This window comes from Cherax quadricarinatus, chromosome 50 (genome assembly GCF_038502225.1).
Source record: "Cherax quadricarinatus isolate ZL_2023a chromosome 50, ASM3850222v1, whole genome shotgun sequence".
In the NCBI taxonomy this organism is placed as follows: domain Eukaryota; kingdom Metazoa; phylum Arthropoda; class Malacostraca; order Decapoda; family Parastacidae; genus Cherax; species Cherax quadricarinatus.
The window spans coordinates 21,006,272-21,028,565 of record NC_091341.1 but is presented as its reverse complement, the minus strand read 5'-3'; the positions used below and the strand labels follow the sequence as shown (position 1 = coordinate 21,028,565).

Below are 22,294 nucleotides of genomic sequence, written 5' to 3'. Positions count from 1 at the left end.
ATATACATATATATATATATATATACATATATATTTATATACATATATATATATATATATATATATACATATATATATATATATATACATATATATATATATATATACATATATATATATATACATATATATATATACATATATATATATACATATATATATATATATATATATATATATATATATATATACATATATATATATATATATATACATATATATATATATATATACATATATATATATACATATATATATATATATATATATATATATATATATATATATATATATATATATATATATATATTCATATATATATATATATACATATATATACATATATATATATATATATACATATATATATATATATATATATAATCTTGGATCACTGTGGCCCCCTCTATGGTTTAGGATCAACTGATCAACAGTCAATGAGGTCACTTCTGTGATGTAATCTACCGCTTTATAAAGCCGTATACATATTACACCAATTAGCGTCAGACGTCAACACTGTAGTGTTGACGTCTGACGCTAACTGGCGTTTACTTAGTGACCTATTTGTGCTTAGTGTTTAAAGCTGCAGACACACAGTTAAGACGTAGTTTTACCAATACACAAAATACAGTTATAACAAGTATATTTGTAAACTGCAGAGGACTGTCGTGTGATAGGTATAACATTTCTAAACTTAGAGACAATGTTTAGGGAGCACTGAAGTTAAGGGTTACAATATACTAACTTGGTTATTGAGAAGTGATAGTAGTTAATGTAATGCTATGGCACAGGACTGAACATTATCTTCACTCTTATGTGTTATTTACACTTTCGTTAGTGGCTCTGGTGGCTAACGCTCTCGCATCACACGGCAAGGGCCTGGGTGCGATTCCCAGCCAGAGTAGAAACACTGGACGTGTTTCTTTGCACCTGTTGTCTACGTTCCCCATCAGTAAAACGGGTACCTGGGTGTTAGTCGACTGGTGTGGGTCGCATCCTGGGACACTGACCTAATTTGCCCAAAATGCTCAGCACAACAAGGGGCTTTCTATATAGTAGTATGTCATTGATGTCAGCTCTGGCATGTATACCATGTACATGTACTTGTAGTAAATAAAGATATTATTATTATTATCTATATATATTTTTCAGTTTTTCCGGAGGCAAACCAAGGCAGAAACCTCGTATGCACAAAATCTATGTCATCTTCAGAACAATTAAAGTATAGGAAGCAACACCGTTGATTATTCTTATTGCAGGTCGTTGTAGCCGCCCTCATGGCCTGCTGCTTGGCTGCTGCAAGTGCCGAATCTTATCCCAGTGGTGACACCAGTGTGTCTTCAAGTTATCACGACCTCAGTAAGAGGAACGCCGAGGCGGAGGCTCATCCTGGGTACTATCGTAGAGGCTACGGTGATTTCCTAACTAACGGTCCCTATCTTAGAGACCACTTTTCCACCTTTCGTTTCCGTGGTAAGAGGAACGCCGAGGCGGAGGCTCATCCTGGGTACTATCGTAGAGGCTACGGTGATTTCCTAACTAACGGTCCCTATCTTAGAGATCACTTTTCTACCTTTCGTTTCCGTGGATAGAGGAGCACCATGGCTCTTGCTGATCCTGAGTACTAAGATAGAGGCTACAGTGATTTCCAAAGCAGTGATCCTTGCCTTCGAGGTCACTCCTCCTCTCGTGATAAGGGAAGTAGTGAAGCCAACCCTGAAGCAACAGAAGAGGCCCTGGATGACCCTGAAGTCAGTCTCCATGCCTTCTCTGATTATTTTAGTGTACGACATGGGATCACAAGACCCTACATGCACTCTGAATACCTGCCAGTATCATGAATACATTCCCGATAATCCACAATACAATGTGCTATTGTAGTATTGTAAATAAAGATTTAACATGTATATATACACATCTTATTTTTTCCCTATTAGTAAATAATTTTCTCAATGTGCACTTTTGACAGGTGAACTTTATCAAACTATTAAAAGCAGTACAGCTGTACACAGATGTATAGTGACAAGTGTACACAACATGGCGTCATTGGGGATAAAGTTGACCCCTCACAACACCTCTGTATTATTTAAAAAGCTCTGTTAACATTATTATTATTATCATAACTAAGCGTTAATCTCACTCTACCCACAGCCAACTTTGTCCAGTCTTCGTCCACTTGTGTCTTCGTTTAAGCACCCGTTCACACACCTGTCTGTGTCCTGTCCACGCACACCTGCTTTACTCTACATACCTGCTTTTGTCCAAACACCTGTCTTGATCCACACATCTGTCTATATTATGCCTTTCTACCAACGTTTACGTACTGGAAAAGCACCCAGACTAGCAGATGCAATACCTCTTGACCGCCTCCTCTAGTAACTCGAAGTAGGATACCTATAAGTACACCTTCAAGTTACTTAAAAAAGTATACCTAAAGCGTAAAAAAAACAATAATTTTAAGAAAAAAATAACAGGAGCAGCAGTAACTGGTCGTGTAACATCCCAGGGTTGTGACAGCGTATGTAGTTAAGCGTAGTATGTTGTTTGAAATAAACATTTCCTTGGAATTAATATTCCCAGTGTTGCATTACCGTGTCTTGAAGCCTTCACAAATTCCTAAAATAGGGATTAGTCTCTGTATATAGAGATACGTATACCTCTCGGAGCATATACAACAAAGATACCTACACCTTCGGATGTATACAAATAAACACCTCTCAGTATACACATAATGATGAATATGCAATAGTTGGGTATCTTATGCATCAACTTGTCGGTATTTTATACTATTTTCAACTTATACATAAGGATATACACCTTTCGGTATATACACAGATGTATTCCTTCCGGTACATACACAAAGGTCGATACATATACCATGTCGGGGGATAACGCCAAATTTAGGCAAATTTTAGTCGTAATAATAATCTTATATTTCTACAAGTGCATGTACAAGGTATACAGACCATAGCTGACATCACTGACATACTACTATATAGAAAACCGCTTGTTATGCAGAGCATTTCGGGCAAATTAGGTAAATTTTGTCCCCAGGATGCGACCCACACCAGTCAACTAACCCTCAGGTACCTATTTTACTGCTAGGTGAACATGGAAAGCAATGTCTTTAAGAAAACACGAGCTAATGTTGGCACCTGTACCAGGGATTGAACCACGGGTCTCAGCTTGTGCAGCGAGAGCGTTGCCTACCAGGCCACGGGACACCTGATACAAACCAATTGGAACTCTCAAATATCTAAGTTATTTAAATATTTGTACCAGAAACTTGCATTGAAATCTCCATTCACACACGGGATATGTAAAAAATAATATATACAAAATTTGTTTATTTACAAAAATAAATTAACGTATTGGAGGGAGATTAACAAAGAAGTCAGAATCCATGAAGACGGCATTCAACTTCTTTCTCTTCTTTCTGCTTTACGAGTAGGTGCTTTGAAGACTAGAGGTTATTAATGGAGGTCTTTGGGCAAATTGTATATGTACAAAATATACTTTAATTCTGGAAATAAAGACCACGGAAAATTCTTGTCGTATGTACAGAGACATACACCTCTTAGTGTACACACGACCTTCCCAGCCTCAGGGAGACGTGATAACGACGTACAAAATACTGAGAGATTTATGGGGTAGACAGTGATAGGCTGCTCGAGAGGCGGGAATCAGGTACACGGGGGGTACAGTTGGAAATAAAAAAAAAGATACAGTGATGTAGGAAATATTTCTTCAGCCTCAGAGAATTCTGTGAGATGAAAAAACCTGGACAGCCAGGGCGTTTGAGGCAGGATCTATACATAGCTTTAAGAAAAGGTATGATAGGGCTCACGAAGCCAGGAGTGTGTGAACCCACGAAGAGGCGGGGCTGGGCCCACATTTATGCCAGCACAAATAGGTAGAGTTTTCAGTTGAAGTTTCCGTAGTGTGTGTAGACGCCATGTTTCACTCCTGAGTGACGGTAGAGCCCACGACTGCCGTAGAAATGAGAGGGATTGGCTTCAGGGTCAGCCAGGGGTTCTGCTGCAGGTCCAGGGTTGGCTTCTGCGCTTCTTTTACCATGGAAGCCAAAATGACTTGGGAAGTCACCACAGCGGTGATGGCCAGGATCGGACTCAGCGCTCCTCTTACCTCGGAAACCTGGATAATGGATTCCATAATAACGATATTTTGGGAGGCCATCATAGCCTCCACTGTAATACTCGGGATTGGTGACAACTCGAGCCTCAGCGCCCCTCTTACTGGGGTGGTGGTGGTCTCCTCGGAAGATCCCGTGGTGGTGTGAAGGTAAACTAGTCTCAGCAAACAGATCATGCTCAGCACTGTCAACAACCAAGCAGATAGCCAGGAGGGCAGCAACAGCGATCTGCAGGATAAACCTAGTTCATAATACTAAGATACTGATACTAAGTATTATGTTTCACTGTTGATACGATTATTATTGTAATAACTGTCTTCACTGTTATACTTCCCTGTACAATGTGATACACAAATGAAAATAAGCACTACAGGTTCTAAAAAAAAAAAAAAAAAAAAAAACGAAGCGTTTATTCTACTCACCAGAACCTTCATAGTGGAGGAGCTTAAACTGTGTGGCGCTCCAATAGAGGCGACTTTATATACGTCTGATCGACTCTGAGGTGTCGTCACACCTGATGACACGTCTCATCGTGGTCAGGTCACGTCTTGTGCTTCCTGCAAGTGTATCAAGCACCAAGAACCTTGATAATGGCGAATTCCATCACGGTTGAGTGTGGTTTTTACATGTAATGGAGAAGCGAATGCGATATAGAATACTAAGTATTTCGTGGTACTAATATAGACTTAACTGCACTGTCATTGATTTTCTTACCGTGTCCTCAAGTTTCAGCTTTTTTTTTCTTATTCTTTCTTTATGTCGTGTCGGAATATGTAATGTTATTATTAAAGGTTCGGGTCACAGGTGAATACTCTTCTTATTGAAAGTTAATAGTGCCAGTGACAGTTTACGCCGTATCAAGCCCAGGTGACTGCTTCTATACTGACCACGTTTCCAGCTTAAGTTAAAGCGAATCGCACCAAATGATATGATAGCCGAGTAGAAAGAGCAGCGGCTCTTGTTAATCCGGCTGGGGATTCAAACTCCTGCCTGAGAAATGATGAAACAAAATGATGGAGGTTCATGAATATATGTGAAGGTGGGTTAGCCATTAGCACTGTAACACGCCAAGGCTGTGTGACAACGGCTTGCTAATCGCACTGTGACGCCAATGACAAAATATTAGTTTATTCGTCAGTAAAGAAACTGTGACATGTCTCTGCCATCAGATGACCCACTCAGTGGTGCTGGCACGATAAAATGGTGTGTCTAAGAACATGTCAAGGTGGGGTAGCAACAGTTGTAAGATGGGCCACAGAAGAGACTGCTGTCTTACAATAAGACTGTGGACAAAATAAAAAAAAAAAGAGGTACAACAGGTAAGTCAGGTGCAGGAGGTAAGTCTGTTACAGGGACTTACGAAATCGTAATAACGCAATTGCAAACAAATCACGGAACGCTCTAACCTGTGAATTTTAGGACTTATCATGGGTTCAACCACCACCCGCTCCCTGATTTCTATGAGAGGGACCAAGTTAGGTGCAGAAACGAGTGTTTGAAAGGTAAGAACAGCAGCATCAGGGACCTTAAATAATCTTATTTGACTTAAAATTTTACATTTATAAATAAAGTCTATTTTAGATTCAACTGAAGCATTCACTTAACATCAGGGCTATTATTGTTGTTAACATGTTGAACACTATTCCTGCGTGTCTAACATATAACGAGTGGCTGCTAATTATATTTCTAGCTTCTTGTCCTATATATTACTGGTTACAATCCTTATAATATACGTATTTCATTTACACAGGTACATCAAGTGTGATTTTTTTTATCGAACAGTTATGTTATCAGCCATTTTGTTGACGAACATAGGAACATAAAAATCAAGACTGCAGAAGGTCTACTGGCTCATACTAGGCAGACCTTTCTCAAAACCATTCTCACCCACCTAATATATATATATACATATATATATATATATATATATATATATATATATATATATATATATATATATATATATATATATATATATATATATATATATATATATACATACATAAAACCTTTTCCCAAAGCCACTCAAAGTGATTAAAATTTTGGTGCGAACAGTTATTAATTTTGGTTTTATGTTCCTGCACACATATTTGGAGCGAGGATTTATTATAATCATAACTAGGCGTTAAACCTAGAAGGGTCAGACAGTTTTGGAGTGAGGAAACAACAGTTTAGTTTCAATCGTTATAATTATTCAAGAAGGATTCGATTATCTTTATTACGTAATAAATTTTTCCCTGGAATTATTCAAGATTCGATTACCATTCTTACATAATTATTTTCCCCCCTTTAATTATTCACGTGAATTTTATGATTGCATTATCGCTTACATGAATAAACAGAGCCGGGTTCTCCGGGTCACATCCGAGAGCCGGGTTCTCCGGGTCACATCCGAGAGCCGGGTTCTCCGGGTCACATCCGAGAGCCGGGTTCTTCGGGTCACATCCGAGAGCCGGGTTCTCCGGGTCACATGTACAAGGTATACAGGCCTGGATTGACATCAATGACATATTACAATATAGAAAGTCCCCTGTTATGCTGAGCATTTATGGCAAATTAGGTTAATTTTGTCCCCAGGATGCGACCCACACCAGTTGAATAACACCCAGACACCTATTTTACTGGTGAATAGGAACACCAGGTACCTATTTTACTGTTAGGTGAACAATCCCCTATAACTGAGTTAATATCATGTTGGTGGAAAGCACTGAAGTTCCGAGAACAGACACTGGTTAGGTTAGGTAAGGTTTGTCAGGAAACAGGACAAGTGTTACCCGCAGCTGGAGCTTTCGGTCATCTGACCGAGGCCTTCCGCTGGCTTACCCCTCCACCCTCTTAAAAATTATGGTTATAATCATTAGCATTAGAAATGCCCTTCAGGGTGTATAAGAGACACAGGAAATGTTGTCTGGTATTATTATATTAATACTGATGACGAAGTGTTGAGGTATATTCCCTACTAAGATATAACTGAAGAGACAAGAGTGAACTGCTGAAGGTGGTGGTGACTGTTGCTGTTGTTGTTATTGTGCTGGGGGTACTGCTATTGTTGCCAATGCTGCTGCCGCTATTATTGTCAATGCTGCTGCTGTTGCTATTCTTTCCAGCGCTGTAGCTGCTGTTATTGTTGCCAATGTTGCTGCTGCTATTGTTGCCAATGTTGCTGCTGCTATAGTTGCCAATGCTGCTACTGCTACTCTTGCCAATGCCATTACTGCTGTTGTTGTTGCCAATGCCACTATTGCTGCTGCTCATGGTATTGTTTCACATGCCTCTACTGCTGCTATTATTGTCGCTGGAGCTATTAATACAAAAGCTATTGTTGCCGCTGCTGTTATTAGTCGCATCACATACAAAACATACAAGGAAAATTTTTTAACTAGCTTTCTCATACGAATAATTGTATATACGTGTCTCTGCTCCTCAGAGCCACCTCACATGTATAATATATATATATATATATATATATATATATATATATATATATATATATATATATATATATATATATATATATATATATATATATATATATATCTTTCTTTCAATACACCGGCCGTATCCCACCGAGGCAGGGTGGCCCACATGGAAAAACGAAATTTTCTCCTTTTACCTTTAGTAATATATACAGGAGAAGGGGGTTACTAGCCCTTTGCTCCTGGCATTTCAGTCGCCTCTTACAACACGCATGGCTTACGGAGGAAGAATTCCGTTCCACTTCACCATGGAGATAAGAGGAAATAAACAAGAACAAGAACCATAAAGAAAATAGCAGAAAACCCAGAGGGGTGTGTATATATATGCTTGTACATGTATGTGTAGTGTGACCTAAGTGTAAGTAGAAGTAGCAAGACGTACCTGAAATCTTGCATGTTTATGAGACAGACAAAAGGCACCAGCAATCCTACCATCATGTAACACAATTACAGGCTTTCGTTGTACACTCAATTGGCAGGACGGTAGTACCTCCCTGGGCGGTTGCTGTTTACCACCCTACTACCTAGGATAATATATATATATATATATATATATATATATATATATATATATATATATATATATATATATATATATATATATATATATATATATATATATATATATATATCTGGAGTTTACCTGGAGAGGATTTCGGGGGTCAACGCCCCCGCGGCCCAGTCTGAGACCAGGCCTCATGGTGGAGCAGGGTCTGATCAACAAGGCTGTTACTGCTGGCCGCATGCAAGCTGACGTACGAACCACAGCCCGGTTGGTCAGGTACTAACTTTAGGGGCTTGTCCAGTGCCTTCTTGAAGACAGCCACGGGTCTATTGGTAATCCCCCTTATGTATGCTGGTAGGCAACTGAACAGTCTTGGGCCCCGGACACTTACTGTGTTGTCTCTCAGTGTACCCGTGGCGCCCCTGCTTTTCATCGGGGGAATGCTGCATCTCCTGTCGAGTCTTTTGCTTTCATAGGGAGTGATTTTCGTGTACAGGTTTGGTACTAATCCTTCCAGGACTTTCCAAGTGTATATTATCATGTATCTCTAACGCCTGCATTCGAGGGAATACAGATGAAGGACCTTCAACCGTTCCCAGTAGTTTAGGTGCCTTATGTGTGCCGTGAAAGTTCTTTGTACACTCTCCAGGTCTGCAATGTCGCCAGTCTTGAAGGCGGCCGTTAGTGTACAGCAGTATTTCAGCCTATATACATTATATAATATATAATATATATATATATATATATATATATATATATATATATATATATATATATATATATATATATATATATATATATATATATATATATGTCGTGCCGAATATGTAAAACTGGTCAGTTAGCAAGAACTCATTTAAAATTAAGTCCTTTCCAAAATTTTCCCTTATACGCTTAAATATATTTTTTTTTCATTAATGTTTATGTATTTTTTTTTTAATTTTGCACCAAAAGAAATTTAGAAAACTTACCTAACCTTATTATAACAAGAGCAATTTATTTTAGCCTAACCCAACTAAATATATTTTAGATTTGTTTATAGTAATTTAATACTAAACAAACACAGTGAAATATATTTTTCTAGTTTGGTTCAGAATGATTTTGGCGAAATTATTGCATACACAAATTTTCACTTGTCCTATATGGCAAGATGAGCGTTGCTATTTAAGCCAAGATGGCAAGTTCTGCCTATTCGGCACGACATATATATATATATATATATATATATATATATATATATATATATATATATATATATATATATATATATATATATATATATATATATACATGTGTATATATAATTATAGCAAACACGTTTTTAAAGTGTTTGTTATAATAATAATAATAATAATAATAATAATAATAATAATAATAATAATAATAATAATAATAATTAGTAATAATTGAGTGGGTTAGTCAGTGAAGGGAGGGTTGTAAGCTCGATAATCCAGTCAGGTGAACATCTTATCTGTTTCTCTTCATTGGACTTGGTGGAAGTGGCGTCCTTTTGTCATGTACTTGAATACCAGCGGTACTGGTTAATACCAGCGGTACTGGTTAATACCAGTAGTGACGGTTAATACGTGGTACTGGTTAATACCAGCCAAGGCTGTTGTAGATGTGTAGATCGCCATGCCCGGGACGTTTGGGTGTTACCAGTAATAATACAACACATCACTAATAATACACAATACCAGGAAGACTTATGGATCATTACTACAGTTAACTTGAAGGCATTTCCTACCACGAACCAGTTCAAGGCGCTAAAACGTATCTAACGAATGACGCTACTGAGAGGAAGGAGAGTGATTTCTTGTATAGTTTACATTGGTGTGCTTAGTATTGTAAGCTGATCCTCTCTGTAATGTGTAATAATAATAATAATAATAATAATAATAATAATAATAATAATATCTTCATTTCTACATGATACAACTTATACAGACCATAGCTGACATCAATGACATACTACTATATAGAAAGACCCTTGTTATGCAGAGCATTTCGGGCAAATTAGGTTAATTTTGTCCCCAGGATGCGACCCACACCAGTTGACTAACACCCAGGTACCTATTTTACTGCTAGGTGAACATGGACAGGTGTCTTATGGAAACACGTCCTAATGGTTCCACCCACACCAGGGATCGAACCACGGACCTCAGTGCGCTACCAATCGAGCTACAGGACACCGTAAGCAGTTCAGTTTCCTTTGTTCCTAATGCATCTCCTCGGTTTCCTTTGTTCCTAATGCATCTCCTCGGTTTCCTTTGTTCCTAATGCATCTCCTCGGTTTCCTTTGTTCCTAACGCATCTCCTCGGTTTCCTTTGTTCCTAATGCATCTCCTTATATTGTAACTGATTTTCACAGTTACTTAGCTGTTTTAATCCTTAAGGTAATAATCATGATTGAGTCCTAATACCCTTTAATTATGAAGATATTACAAGGCTCTATATGGAAATGAGTCACTTTGACCTTTTTTTTTAATTCTTATTAACACATCGGCTGTTTCCCCCTGAGGCAAGGTGACCCAAAAAAAGAAGAAACACTTAAGAACATAAGAACATAAGAACGAAGGAACATTGCAGAAGGCCCACTGGCCCATGCGAGGCAGGTCCAAGTCTCCTACCGGCTTAAGCCAATGCACCCAACCTAGTCAGGTCAGGTCACATTGACTTAAGGGAGGAACACGGCAACCGACCTGGTAGCACAAGCTATCAGGTCTAACTCACACCCACCCACATCTACTCATGTATTTATCCAACCTATTTTTAAAGCTACACAACGTTCTAGCCTCTATAACGGTACTTGGGAGTTTGTTCCACTCATCCACAACTCTATTACCAAACCAGTACTTTCCTATATCCTTCCTGAATCTGAATTTTTCCAACTTAAAACCATTGCTGCGAGTCCTGTCTAGGCTAGATATTTTCAGCACACTATTTACATCCCCTTTATTTATACCTGTCTTCCATTTATACACCTCAATCATATCCCCCCTAATTCTACGTCTTTCTAGAGAGTGCAGTTTCAGGGCCCTTAGTCTATCCTCATAGGGAAGGTTTCTGATACATGGGATCAACTTTGTCATCCTCCTTTGTACATTTTCCAGAGAATTTATATCCATTCTGTAATACGGTGACCAAAACTGTGCAGCATAATCTAAATGAGGCCTAACCAAGGATGTATAGAGTTGAAGAACAACCTGAGGACTCCTATTATTTATGCTTCTTGATATGAAGCCAAGGATTCTATTAGCTTTATTGCGAACGCTTATGCACTGTTGTCTTGGTTTCAGATTACTGCTAACCAGAACTCCTAAATCTTTTTCGCAATCCGTAATATTAAGATCTACATTATTTAGTTTATATGTGGCATGGTTATTGTCCTGTCCAACATTTAGAACTTTGCATTTGTCTATATTAAACTGCATCTGCCACTTCTCCGACCACTGCATCAGTCTATTCAAATCTTCCTGGAGTGCTCGAATGTCCTCGTCAGAATGAATTCGACGGCCTATTTTGGTGTCATCGGCAAACTTGCCGATGTCGCTCTTTATGCCCTCATCTATGTCGTTTATGTAGATTGTGAACAGCAGGGGGCCCAACACTGACCCCTGTGGAACACCGCTCGTGACACTTCCCCACTCTGATTTCTCCCCATTTATGCAAACTCTCTGCTGCCTATTTGTCAACCATGCCTCTATCCAGGAAAAAATTTCTCCTCCTATTCCATGTGCTTTAATTTTCCTCAACAGTCTCTGATGTGGGACCCTGTCAAAAGCCTTACTGAAGTCCATATACACAATATCATAATCATTACCATGATCTACCTCCTCAAATACCTTAGTGAAAAAAGTTAATAAATTCGTAAGGCAGGAACGCCCCTTTGTAAAACCATGCTGAGATTCGTTGATTAATTTATGCTTTTCAAGGTGGCTACGAACTGCCTCGGCAATTATTGATTCCATAAATTTTCCCACTATGGAGGTCAGGCTTATTGGTCTATAGTTCGAAGCTAAGGACCTGTCACCTGTTTTGAAAATAGGTATCACATTTGCCATTTTCCACTTATCTGGCACCATGCCAGTTTGTAGTGATATGTTGAAAAGATTAGCCAAAGGTGTGCTAAGCTCCTCTTTACATTCCTTTAGGACCCTTGCATACAGTTCATCAGGGCCTGGGGATTTGTTAGGTTTTAATTTATCTATTTGCCTAAGGACCATGTCACTTGTGACCCTAATAGTGCACAGTTTATTATCGTCCTGTTCTACATAATTTTTCATTACTGGAATATCGCTGGTATCCTCCTGTGTAAAAACTGAGAGGAAGTATGTGTTAAAAATTCTACACATTTCCTTATCACTGTCAGTGAGCTGACCCGAGGAACTTTTGAGTGGGCCTATCTTGTCCCTGATCTTACTTCTGTATACCTGAAAGAATCCTTTTGGGTTAGTCTTCGATTCTCTTGCAACTTTAACCTCATAATCTCTTTTTGCTTTTCTAATTCCCTTTTTTATTTCTCTCTTTAACTGAATATATCGATTTCTCAATTGCCCCTCTCCTCTTTTGATTTGCCTATATATGCCTCTCTTTTGACCAATCAGATATTTTAATCTATTGTTCATCCATTTAGGATCATTTATGTTTGATCTGATTACCCTATTTGGAACATAATTTGACTGAGCAGCTAGAACTATGCCCTGGAAAGCATCATATCGGCAACCATCACCACCTACCTGACCCTTAGTCAGGTCATTCCAGTTCAGCCCACCTAAGTAATTTTTCAGTCCTATGAAATCAGCCAAGCGAAAGTCAGGGACGGAGACTTGATTGCCATTATTAGGGGAATTCCATGATATATTAAAACTGAGTGATTTGTGATCACTTTCCCCAAGCTCATCATTAACCTCAAGATTATTAATTAGTGTTTCCCTACTGGCAAGAACCAAGTCAAGGAGGTTATTTCCCCTAGTTGGCTCTGTCACAAACTGTTTTAAAAAACAATCCTGGATCGTATCAAGAAAGTCACCTGACTCTAAATTTCCTGTCAAATTGCTCCAGTCAATCTGTCTATAGTTGAAATCTCCCATTAGCACAACATTTTCGTATGTAGATGCCTTACGAATTTCGTCCCATAGAAGTTTACTGCACTCCCTATCAAGATTTGGGGCCCTGTAAATCACACCCAAAATTAGTTTTTCTCGGCCCTCGAGAAGCTGTAACCAAACAGATTCAGTGGCTGACGCTTCTAATTTAATATCTTGTCTAACACAACAATTTAAATTGTCTCTGACATACATCGCTACTCCACCACCTTTCCTGTTGACCCTGTCAGTGTGGAATAATTTATAGCCTTGTATGTGACATTCAGAGGGCATCTCTCTATCTTTCAGATTGAGCCAGGTCTCTGTTATAGCAATAATATCTATGTTTCCTGCACTTGCAATTAATCTTAGCTCATCTATCTTATTTCTTACACTCCTGCTATTAGTATAGTAAACCTTAAGGGAGCTAGTCCCTTGCTGCCCTCTGCTGTCCCCCTTTGTTTGCTGACCTGATCTATTGTCTTTATTTATAACTTCATGCTGAATGCCTTTTATACATTTACTGTTTCCAACCCAAGTGTTGCAACCTGCTTGTTTCCCACACACACCCATACCTCTATCTTCCATCAGTTTAAAATCATAGACATTTCACCAATGGCCTTCTCAATCGAGTCTGCAAGTGCTACCACCCCAGCCCCAGAGAGATGTACCCCATCCCTTGCATACATATCATGTTTGCCATAAAAGTTGTTCCAGTTGTCAATGAATGGGATTGCAAGTTCCTTGCAGTATCTGTCTAGCCAGCAATTTACACCAATTGCCCTAGACAACCATTCATTTCCTACTCCCCTTCTAGGCAAGATGCTACATATGATTGGGATCCCTCCCTTAGACTTAATGAAATCTATAGCTGACCTGTACTTATCTAGCAGCTCTTCTCTCCTACCCTTCCCAATATCATTTCCACCAGCGCTGAGACAGATAATGGGCTTGTTCCCATTACCTGACATGATATTATCCAGCCTGTTGACAATGTCCCCAACACCAGCTCCAGGGAAGCACACTCTATCTCTCATCTTCTTATTCCTATTACAAAAAGCACGGTCAATATATCTTACCTGAGAGTCACCAACCACAAGAATGCGCTTACCTCCATTAGCAGGGGCAGTAGTACCCTTACCTTCACTGGCCACTGAAGTACATTCATCCTGAAGAACAGAGAAGCGATTTCCTACCTTCAGATCTTCACTCTTAACTTTCCTTAATCTGATGCGCCTTCCATTACTGTGAACCACTCGCCACTTGTAGCAGGTGCTGGACTGCACCTCACTGCTGGTAGCCGTTGCTACCTCCCCAACTACAGCCTCCTCACAGCGAGAGACAGACTGCACCTCACTTGAAGCCTCATTCCCCACAACTCCAGCCACCTCACACTCTCTCCCAGACCCATTGAAGTGGTCCTTCAGCCTCCTAATCTCCTCCTGGAGAAGCAAGACCTCCTCCTTCAACTCTCCAACCTCAATTTTTAAAACACTGCAGAAGCAAGCCATGCTTTGTAACCGTCCACACTAATCCCCAAAGCAGCTCAGGGTCTGTGACCTCACGTGACGACTGACCACTGACATCATTCACTCCATTACTGTCTTGCCACAGGCATACTTACACTGTAGTTAATTTACAGGTAATGTGAGGAACTACATGGGTGAATTTCACAGATACAATCCTGAATTAACATTTCACACACGCATAACTGGGGAGAACTCTGGTACATCTATAACAGATTACACTTATTTGTTATAGTTGTACCTAGTTAGGTTAGGTAAGGTTCATCAGGAAACAGGATAAATGTTTCCTGACGCGGATCTTACATGATGACAAAGCCATTGGAACTTTAGGTCATCTGACCGAGGCCTTCCGCTGGCTTACCCTTCCACTTAAAAAAATTTGGCTTTAGTTATCGGAGACAAGTGGGACTTTACCACCAGTAGGTCACATCACTGTCCCTGTGATGTCCATCTTCTCAGCTTCCCAAACTCACACATCCCGACCTTAAATTATGTGAATATATAGTTCTTAAAATTATTTACGTGAAATTTCCAGCCAGTGTCACTGGCTGTATTAAATTTGGTTGTGGACTCTATTGTTGAAAAATTACTTTGGACTGGACAACTTCGAGTAATTTATGAGTCCATGGCTTAAACTGATCATACACACCATTTTCGTATTATATAAAATTTTAAGAGTGTACATACATGCAGAACGTAAGAATTACTTGCCAAGTTATCTAGTGATATATCCTAACGACTCCCTAGCAGGCAGGTATGCTAAATATTGACCAATACTAGATACCTTACTTACCTGGTGAGTTGATGCCATATGTTAATACGAGGCGAGATTAAATTATTGTAGGTATACGCGATGATCAAAATGTCAACCAATCACCGCGTCCAGTATTATCTTCATTATCAGTCTTATTATAGCCATATTATTATATATCTTAAGCATTCCAGATACCTATTATATTCACAGGTCCCCAATTATTGTCGATACACTCTTCATCGGCTGCGATTACCCACGATTAAATTCTGCAACACCACCAACTCGTAAACATTCCGCCATTTTCGTTGCTCTCGTCAACGTCTCATCTACCAATACATCTTTTCCATTAATTTAATAACACTTCTAGGTGTGTACTATATTTTCATTATTGAAATATTATTTTTCTCTAAATTACTTTACTTATTAAATTCCATATAGAATATAAAATAATAATAGAGAATATTAGTTCTCATGTCACAGAACATCTTTTAAAAGTCACACGAGATTTTATAAACACTATTTTCTTACAAATTACAGAAAATTTATCAAAATTTGTCACATGTAATTTACACATATATTACTATGTATGATAACTGTATTGATGTGCAAAGCTCTCGCTTCACACGGTGATGTCCGGGTTCGATTCCCGGCGAGGGGTAGAAACATTGGGCGTGTTTCTTTACACTGGTTGTCTATGTTCCCCATCAGTAAAATGGGTACCTGGGTGTTAGTGGACTGGTGTGGGTCGCATCCTGGGACACTGACCTAATTTGCCCGAAACGTTCAGCATAACAAGCGGCTTTCTATGTAGTAGTGTCAGTGATGTCAGGTATGGCCTGTATACCTTGTACATACACTTGTAGAAATAAAGCTATTATTATTATTATTATTATTATTATTATTATTATTACTATGCATAAATAATCCGCACATAGGAACTTATGACGACGTTTCGGACCGACATGGACCGAAACGTTGTCATTGGCTTCTTCCTCCCATGTGCGGGTTATCTGTATTTATATTAACTTACGGATCATTTGATAATCTTAAGTGACTACAGTTTTTAAATATATGATAACTACAATCAGGCGACTACAATTATTATACCTTGTAATATCTTAATTATGTTTTCCTAACTGATAGGCCAATATATACTTCAGAACTTTCCTTGATTTGCTGGTCTAAAGTGAAAAATTGTAAACAGATCACCTCAAGGATCCCAATGGAAATTAATTATCATGGAGAGTGCTAAACCCGTAGATTATACAGTGCCTGTATTCACTTGTGGTTGCAGGAGTCGATTCATAGCTCCTGGCCCCGCCTCTTCACAGGTCGCCTGTGGGAGGAAAGGAGGATGGAAAGCAGTTAGGCTTAATTCAGGGAATTGGAGTACAAATCCAATTCCCGGGATCAAGAGCCCCTCACCAGCATCAAGGAATTGAGGTGTGCTGCTATTATTATTATTTTCAACACACTGACCGTCTCCCACGAGGCAGGGTGACTCAAAAAAGAAACACATTCACTATCTTGCATACATAATCACCGTCTTTGCAGAGGTTTGGATTATTATTATAATCAAGAGGGAAGCGCTAAACCCGGAGGATTATACAGCGCCTGGGGGGGGGATGTGGAAGGCATTAAGGCTTAATTCGGGGAACTGGAGCACAGATCCAATTCCCTAAATCAAGAGCCCCTCACTAACATCAAGGAACCTTCCTTGAGGGGACAGAGGTTTGGAGATATGACAGTTCAGATGTCACTCCAAACAGCAAATATCCCAAACTCCTACTTTAAAGTGCAGGCATTGTACTTTCTACCTCCAGGACTCAAGTCCGGCTAGCTGGTTTCCCTGAATCTCTTCACAAAATATTACCCTCCTCACATTCATGAAAAGAAGTGAACCTATAAGGGTCAAACATCATCATGGAAAATATTTTGGCAATCAGATTTGATCCAAGGAAGTGGGGAATAGTTCTATTTCTTTGAATCAAGTGCCCCTTGAAGGTATCATGGAACTTCCTATAAAGGAAATGGACTTTTCAACTCATTAAAACAAACCTTAAGCAATGCATGATTATCATAATCATGGGGGAATGCTAAACCTGTAGGATAATACAGCACACGTGGGGGGGGGGATTCAGGGAACTGGAGCACAGATCCAATTCCCTAGATCAAGAGCTCCTCACCAGCATTAAGGAACCTCCCTTGAGGGGAAACAATGCATGGATAACCTAAAATATTACAAACATACAGTATACCATGCTCTAGTTAACTTACATTATATGTAAAATATACGTTAGAGCAATATTTCAAATTAGCTTAACATTTGTCTACATAAACATGAACACCACATAACTTAGTTTTAATGGGGGGGGGGAGGTAGTGCTGAACCCATAGAGGTTATGTCTTGAGAATGGGATTATTATTATTATAATCAAAAAGAAGCGCTAAGCCACAAGGGCTATACAGCCTTGAGAATTCAATTCAATTCAATTCAAAGTTTATTCTCTATAAGGATTACAATGCTGAGTTTACAGAATTTGGTTATTATGTGGTTTACATGTAGTAAAATAATGATTACAGAGTGTACCACTAGAACACCTAGCATGGCTAGGCATTTCGGGCAGACTTAGTTTAATTCTTAATTTTAAAATATTACAAATTATGAGGTAAGTTGGTATTATGGCTAAGTGACTAAATACTAGTTTGTGAGTTTAGCAATGTGAATGCTTTTGTTTTGGCACAGTACATAGTTTCAGTATTGGAGTATCACAGGATTCATTATTTTAAGATTGAGGTTAATATTTCTGTTTATGGTCAAATGGGTGAGTGAGTGTAAGTGTGAACCACCAGGTGGTATTCGTGTAGTTAGTTGACGGGGTGTATCAGGGAGATTATTATTATAATAAAAAAAGAAGCGCTAAGCCACAAGGGCTATACAGCAATATCAGGGAGATAATTATTATTATAATCAAGGGGGAAGCGCTAAACCCGGAGGATTATACAGTGCCTGGGGGGGGGGATGTGGAAGGCATTCAGGCTTAATTCGGGGAACTGGAGCACAGATCCAATTCCCTAAATCAAGAGCCCCTCACCAACATCAAGGAACCTTCCTTGAGGGGATCAGGGAGATAAGATGTTTTCTAATGGTAGTTTTGAAGGTGATGAATGTGTCTGCAGTTCTAGAGTTCTCAGGTAGGGTGTTCCAGATTTAAAGGGCCTTTGACATACATTGAATTGGGAATGGGAGGCATTAAAGTTTGATTCAAGGAAGGAGTGGACAAATCCAGTTCTTTGGAACAATAGCCTCTCACTGGCATCTGCTTGGGCAGATTTAGGGTAGAGGGTGTTGCAGTTGCTAAGGATCTAAGAGAATGAGGTAATCTCTCATTTTATTAGATTCAAAAAAAGTTGGCAGTTCCAAGAATAATAACATGGAAATGTCAAGTCTAACATTCAATTGCCACACCTAGGGGTGCAGGCAGCCTCCGGTAACGCTTCCACCATCAGAGGTCCTGCCATACGGCTACACTGTGTCTCATTGGAAGGTCACCTGATGTGCCCCAGGATCAGTGATGCAGCCATTGGGTAATATTATTATAATAAAAAAGAAGCGCTAAGCCACAAGGGCTATACAGCCATTGGGGGATACAGCACCCCCTCAAGACATTTTTTCAATTAATGACTAATTTCCACTGCATTATTACTATTATTATAATCAAGGGGGAAGCACTAAACCCATAGGATTATACAGTGCTTGGGGGAGGGATGGAAGGTATTCAGGTTTAACTCAGGGAACTGGAGCACAGATCCAGTTCCCTAGATCAAGAGCCCCTCACCAGCATCAAGGAACCTTCCTTGAGGGGACAAAAGGCCGAAAATCCTCATTAATGAGCCAAAAGACTATCATGGTTAGAGTACATATTGGGATTAAATCCAAGGAAAGAGGTCCAGTTCCTTGGATATTATAATCAGGGAGAAGCTCTAAACCCGTAGGATTATACAGTGCTTGTGGGGGGATGTGGAAGGTATTCAGGTTTAATTCAGGGAACTGGAGCACAGATCCAATTTCTTAGATCAAGAGCCCCTCACCAAGATTAGGGAACCTTCCTTGAGGGGAGTTCCTTGGATAAAGAGCTCCTTCACTGTTTCAAGAAAACTCCCCCCCCCCCTCCCCATTGCAAGGAAGCAAGTGTATAATTACTGGTTCATGATTAATGAACTGATGTGTATCTTCGGAAGTAAAGCTGTTTGTGGTGTCATCTTTTGCATTTAGACATCTAATTTGTGACAAGTTTCCAATGGCTATAAAATACGACTTCCTGTATTTAATTCTAGTAGTACGTAGTCATCTTTTAAGAAGTATTTTCTAAATATCTTTTTGTCACTGCTCTTTCCATAATTTACTATTATAGTCTTTTGTCTTGTTGATGGTGCTAAGAAATCAGTTTTTATTTCCCATTTTTTATTTATTATATGTAATTTTCAAATCTCATCTTTCCCTCCCATTTACCAAGAATGGAAATTTTCCTGCCTCTGGTTACAAAAAAAAGTACAGGTAATATTAATTATACTTTTGATTCATGGTATAAACTTATGAGAAAAACATTATTTTTATAATCAAAACTAAGTGCTTACTCATCCAAGCAATGCTAAAATTAAATAAACAATACTTGAAAGTACAACTAGATTCACCATAAATGGAAGATTGCAATGACTTTGCAACAAAACTATAGCTAAAATAAGTTAGCTTCAATATAATGCAGTTAATTTATAAAGATCAGTCTACATACAAAGCATTTTTATGTGCACCATTTTCTCCTATATACTATGCATAAATGCTGCTTCTAAAAGGACAAAAAAATCACATTTAGAAAAAAAAAAATACTATACAACTATTTTGAGGACTGGACAACAGTGAGTGCAAAATTTCCCTTCTGCAATGTTAGGCAGTTGTATCTTTAATGTCTGCAGTGACATGAAAATTAAAATCACAGTTAAAAGTGGGGTGTAAAGGCTTTCAAAACTCGCATGCTAGCCACAGCACCATGATTAGGCAGTTATATTTGCTTTATTGAATGGTATAACTAAAAAAAATAATATATTTTCCACATGCATCCACTAACTAGTACACATGACTGGTCATATTGAAAAGGCAAGATACAGTTTATTTTATGAGGCACTTATATACACTATTCATTATATACTACACACTGAAAGCAAAGGCTGAGTAAGTCAGTGACAGATCCAGGACTGTCCAGGGAGGAACCATCCTTGCCTCTACAGAGGGTCAGGAAAGGGGAAGTGGTGCAATAGCCTGCCAAAGGCACTGTTTTTATCAATTCATTAGTAGTACAAGTAACAATTTAATAAATATTAACAATCTGTGCAAATCAAATTAAAAAAAAAAAAAAACTTTCGGAGTGGCCCATGGGGTAAGAGGCATAGCCCTCATGGTCCTCTCCTTTCCCAGGAATTAACTGTCTACAACTCATAGCTATAGCCATTTTTCTTCACAGTGAAGGCAGTTTTTATGTTACATCTTACACAAAAAATTAATAGTCTTTATAAATGCATATATGGAAGTATATGCAAGTATATGGAATAGGTAAGTAAGTTACTAAATGCTGTAAAGAGTTTTTATGAGGATAATGAGGCTCAGGTTAGGGTGTGTAGAAGAGAGGGAGACTACTTCCCGGTAAAAGCAGGTCTTAGACAGGGATGTGTAATGTCACCATGGTTGTTTAATATATTTATAGATGGGGTTGTAAGAGAAGTAAATGCTAGGGTGTTCGAGAGAGGGGTGGGATTAAATTATGGGGAATAAAATACAAAATGGGAATTGACACAGTTGCTTTTTGCTGATGATACTGTGCTTATGGGAGATTCTAAAGAAAAATTGCAGAGGTTAGTGGATGAGTTTGGGAGTGTGTGTAAATGCAGAAAGTTGAAAGTGAACATAGAAAAGAGTAAGGTGATGAGGGTATCAAATGATTTAGATAAAGAAAAATTGGATATCAAATTGGGGAGGAGTATGGAAGAAGTGAACGTTTTCAGATACTTGGGAGTTGACGTATCGGCGGATAGATTTATGAAGGATGAGGTTAATCATAGAATTGATGAGGGAAAAAAGGCGAGTGGCGAGTTGAGGTATATGTGGAGACAAAAAACGTTATCTATGGAGGCAAAGAAGGGAATGTATGAAAGTATAGTAGTACCAACACTCTTATATGGGTGTGAAGCTTGGGTTGTGAATGCAGCAGCAAGGAGGCGGTTGGAGGAAGTGGAGATGTCCTGTCTAAGGGCAATGTGTGGTGTAAATATTATGCAGAAAATTCAGAGTGTGGAAATTAGGAGAGGGTGTGGAATTAATAAAAGTATTAGTCAGAGGGCTGAAGAGGGGTTGTTGAGGTGGTTTGGTTATTTAGAGAGAATGGATCAAAGTAGAATGACATGGAGAGCATTTAAATCTGTAGGGGAAGGAAGGCGGGGTAGGGGGTCGTTCTCGAAAAGGTTGGAAGGAAGGGGTAAGGGAGGTTTTGTGGGCGAGGGGCTTGGACTTCCAGCAAGCGTGCATGAGCGTGTTAGATAGGAGTGAATGGAGATGAATGATACTTGGGACCTGACGATCTGTTGGAGTGTGAGCAGGGTAATATTTAGTGAAGGGATTCAGGGAAACCGGTTATTTTTATATAGCCGGACTCGAGTCCTGGAAATGAGAAGTACAATGCCTGCACTCTAAAGGAGGGGTTTCGGGATATTAGCAGTTTGGAGGGATATGTTGTGTCTCTTT

At 39.0% G+C, this 22,294-nt stretch overlaps 1 protein-coding gene across 1 annotated transcript; it reads right to left on the bottom strand.

Moving 5' to 3' along the window:
• Positions 1-3,332: 3,332 nt before the first annotated feature.
• Positions 3,333-15,813, bottom strand: LOC138850905 (uncharacterized). Its single transcript, XM_053785992.2, has 3 exons — positions 15,541-15,813; positions 4,576-4,710; positions 3,333-4,381 (listed from the first exon to the last, which is right to left on the bottom strand). The coding sequence occupies exons 2-3, from the start codon at positions 4,585-4,587 to the stop codon at positions 3,923-3,925; spliced, it is 471 nt and encodes a 156-aa protein (XP_053641967.1). The 5' UTR covers positions 4,588-4,710; positions 15,541-15,813; the 3' UTR covers positions 3,333-3,922.
• Between the last annotated feature and the right edge of the window lie 6,481 nt (positions 15,814-22,294).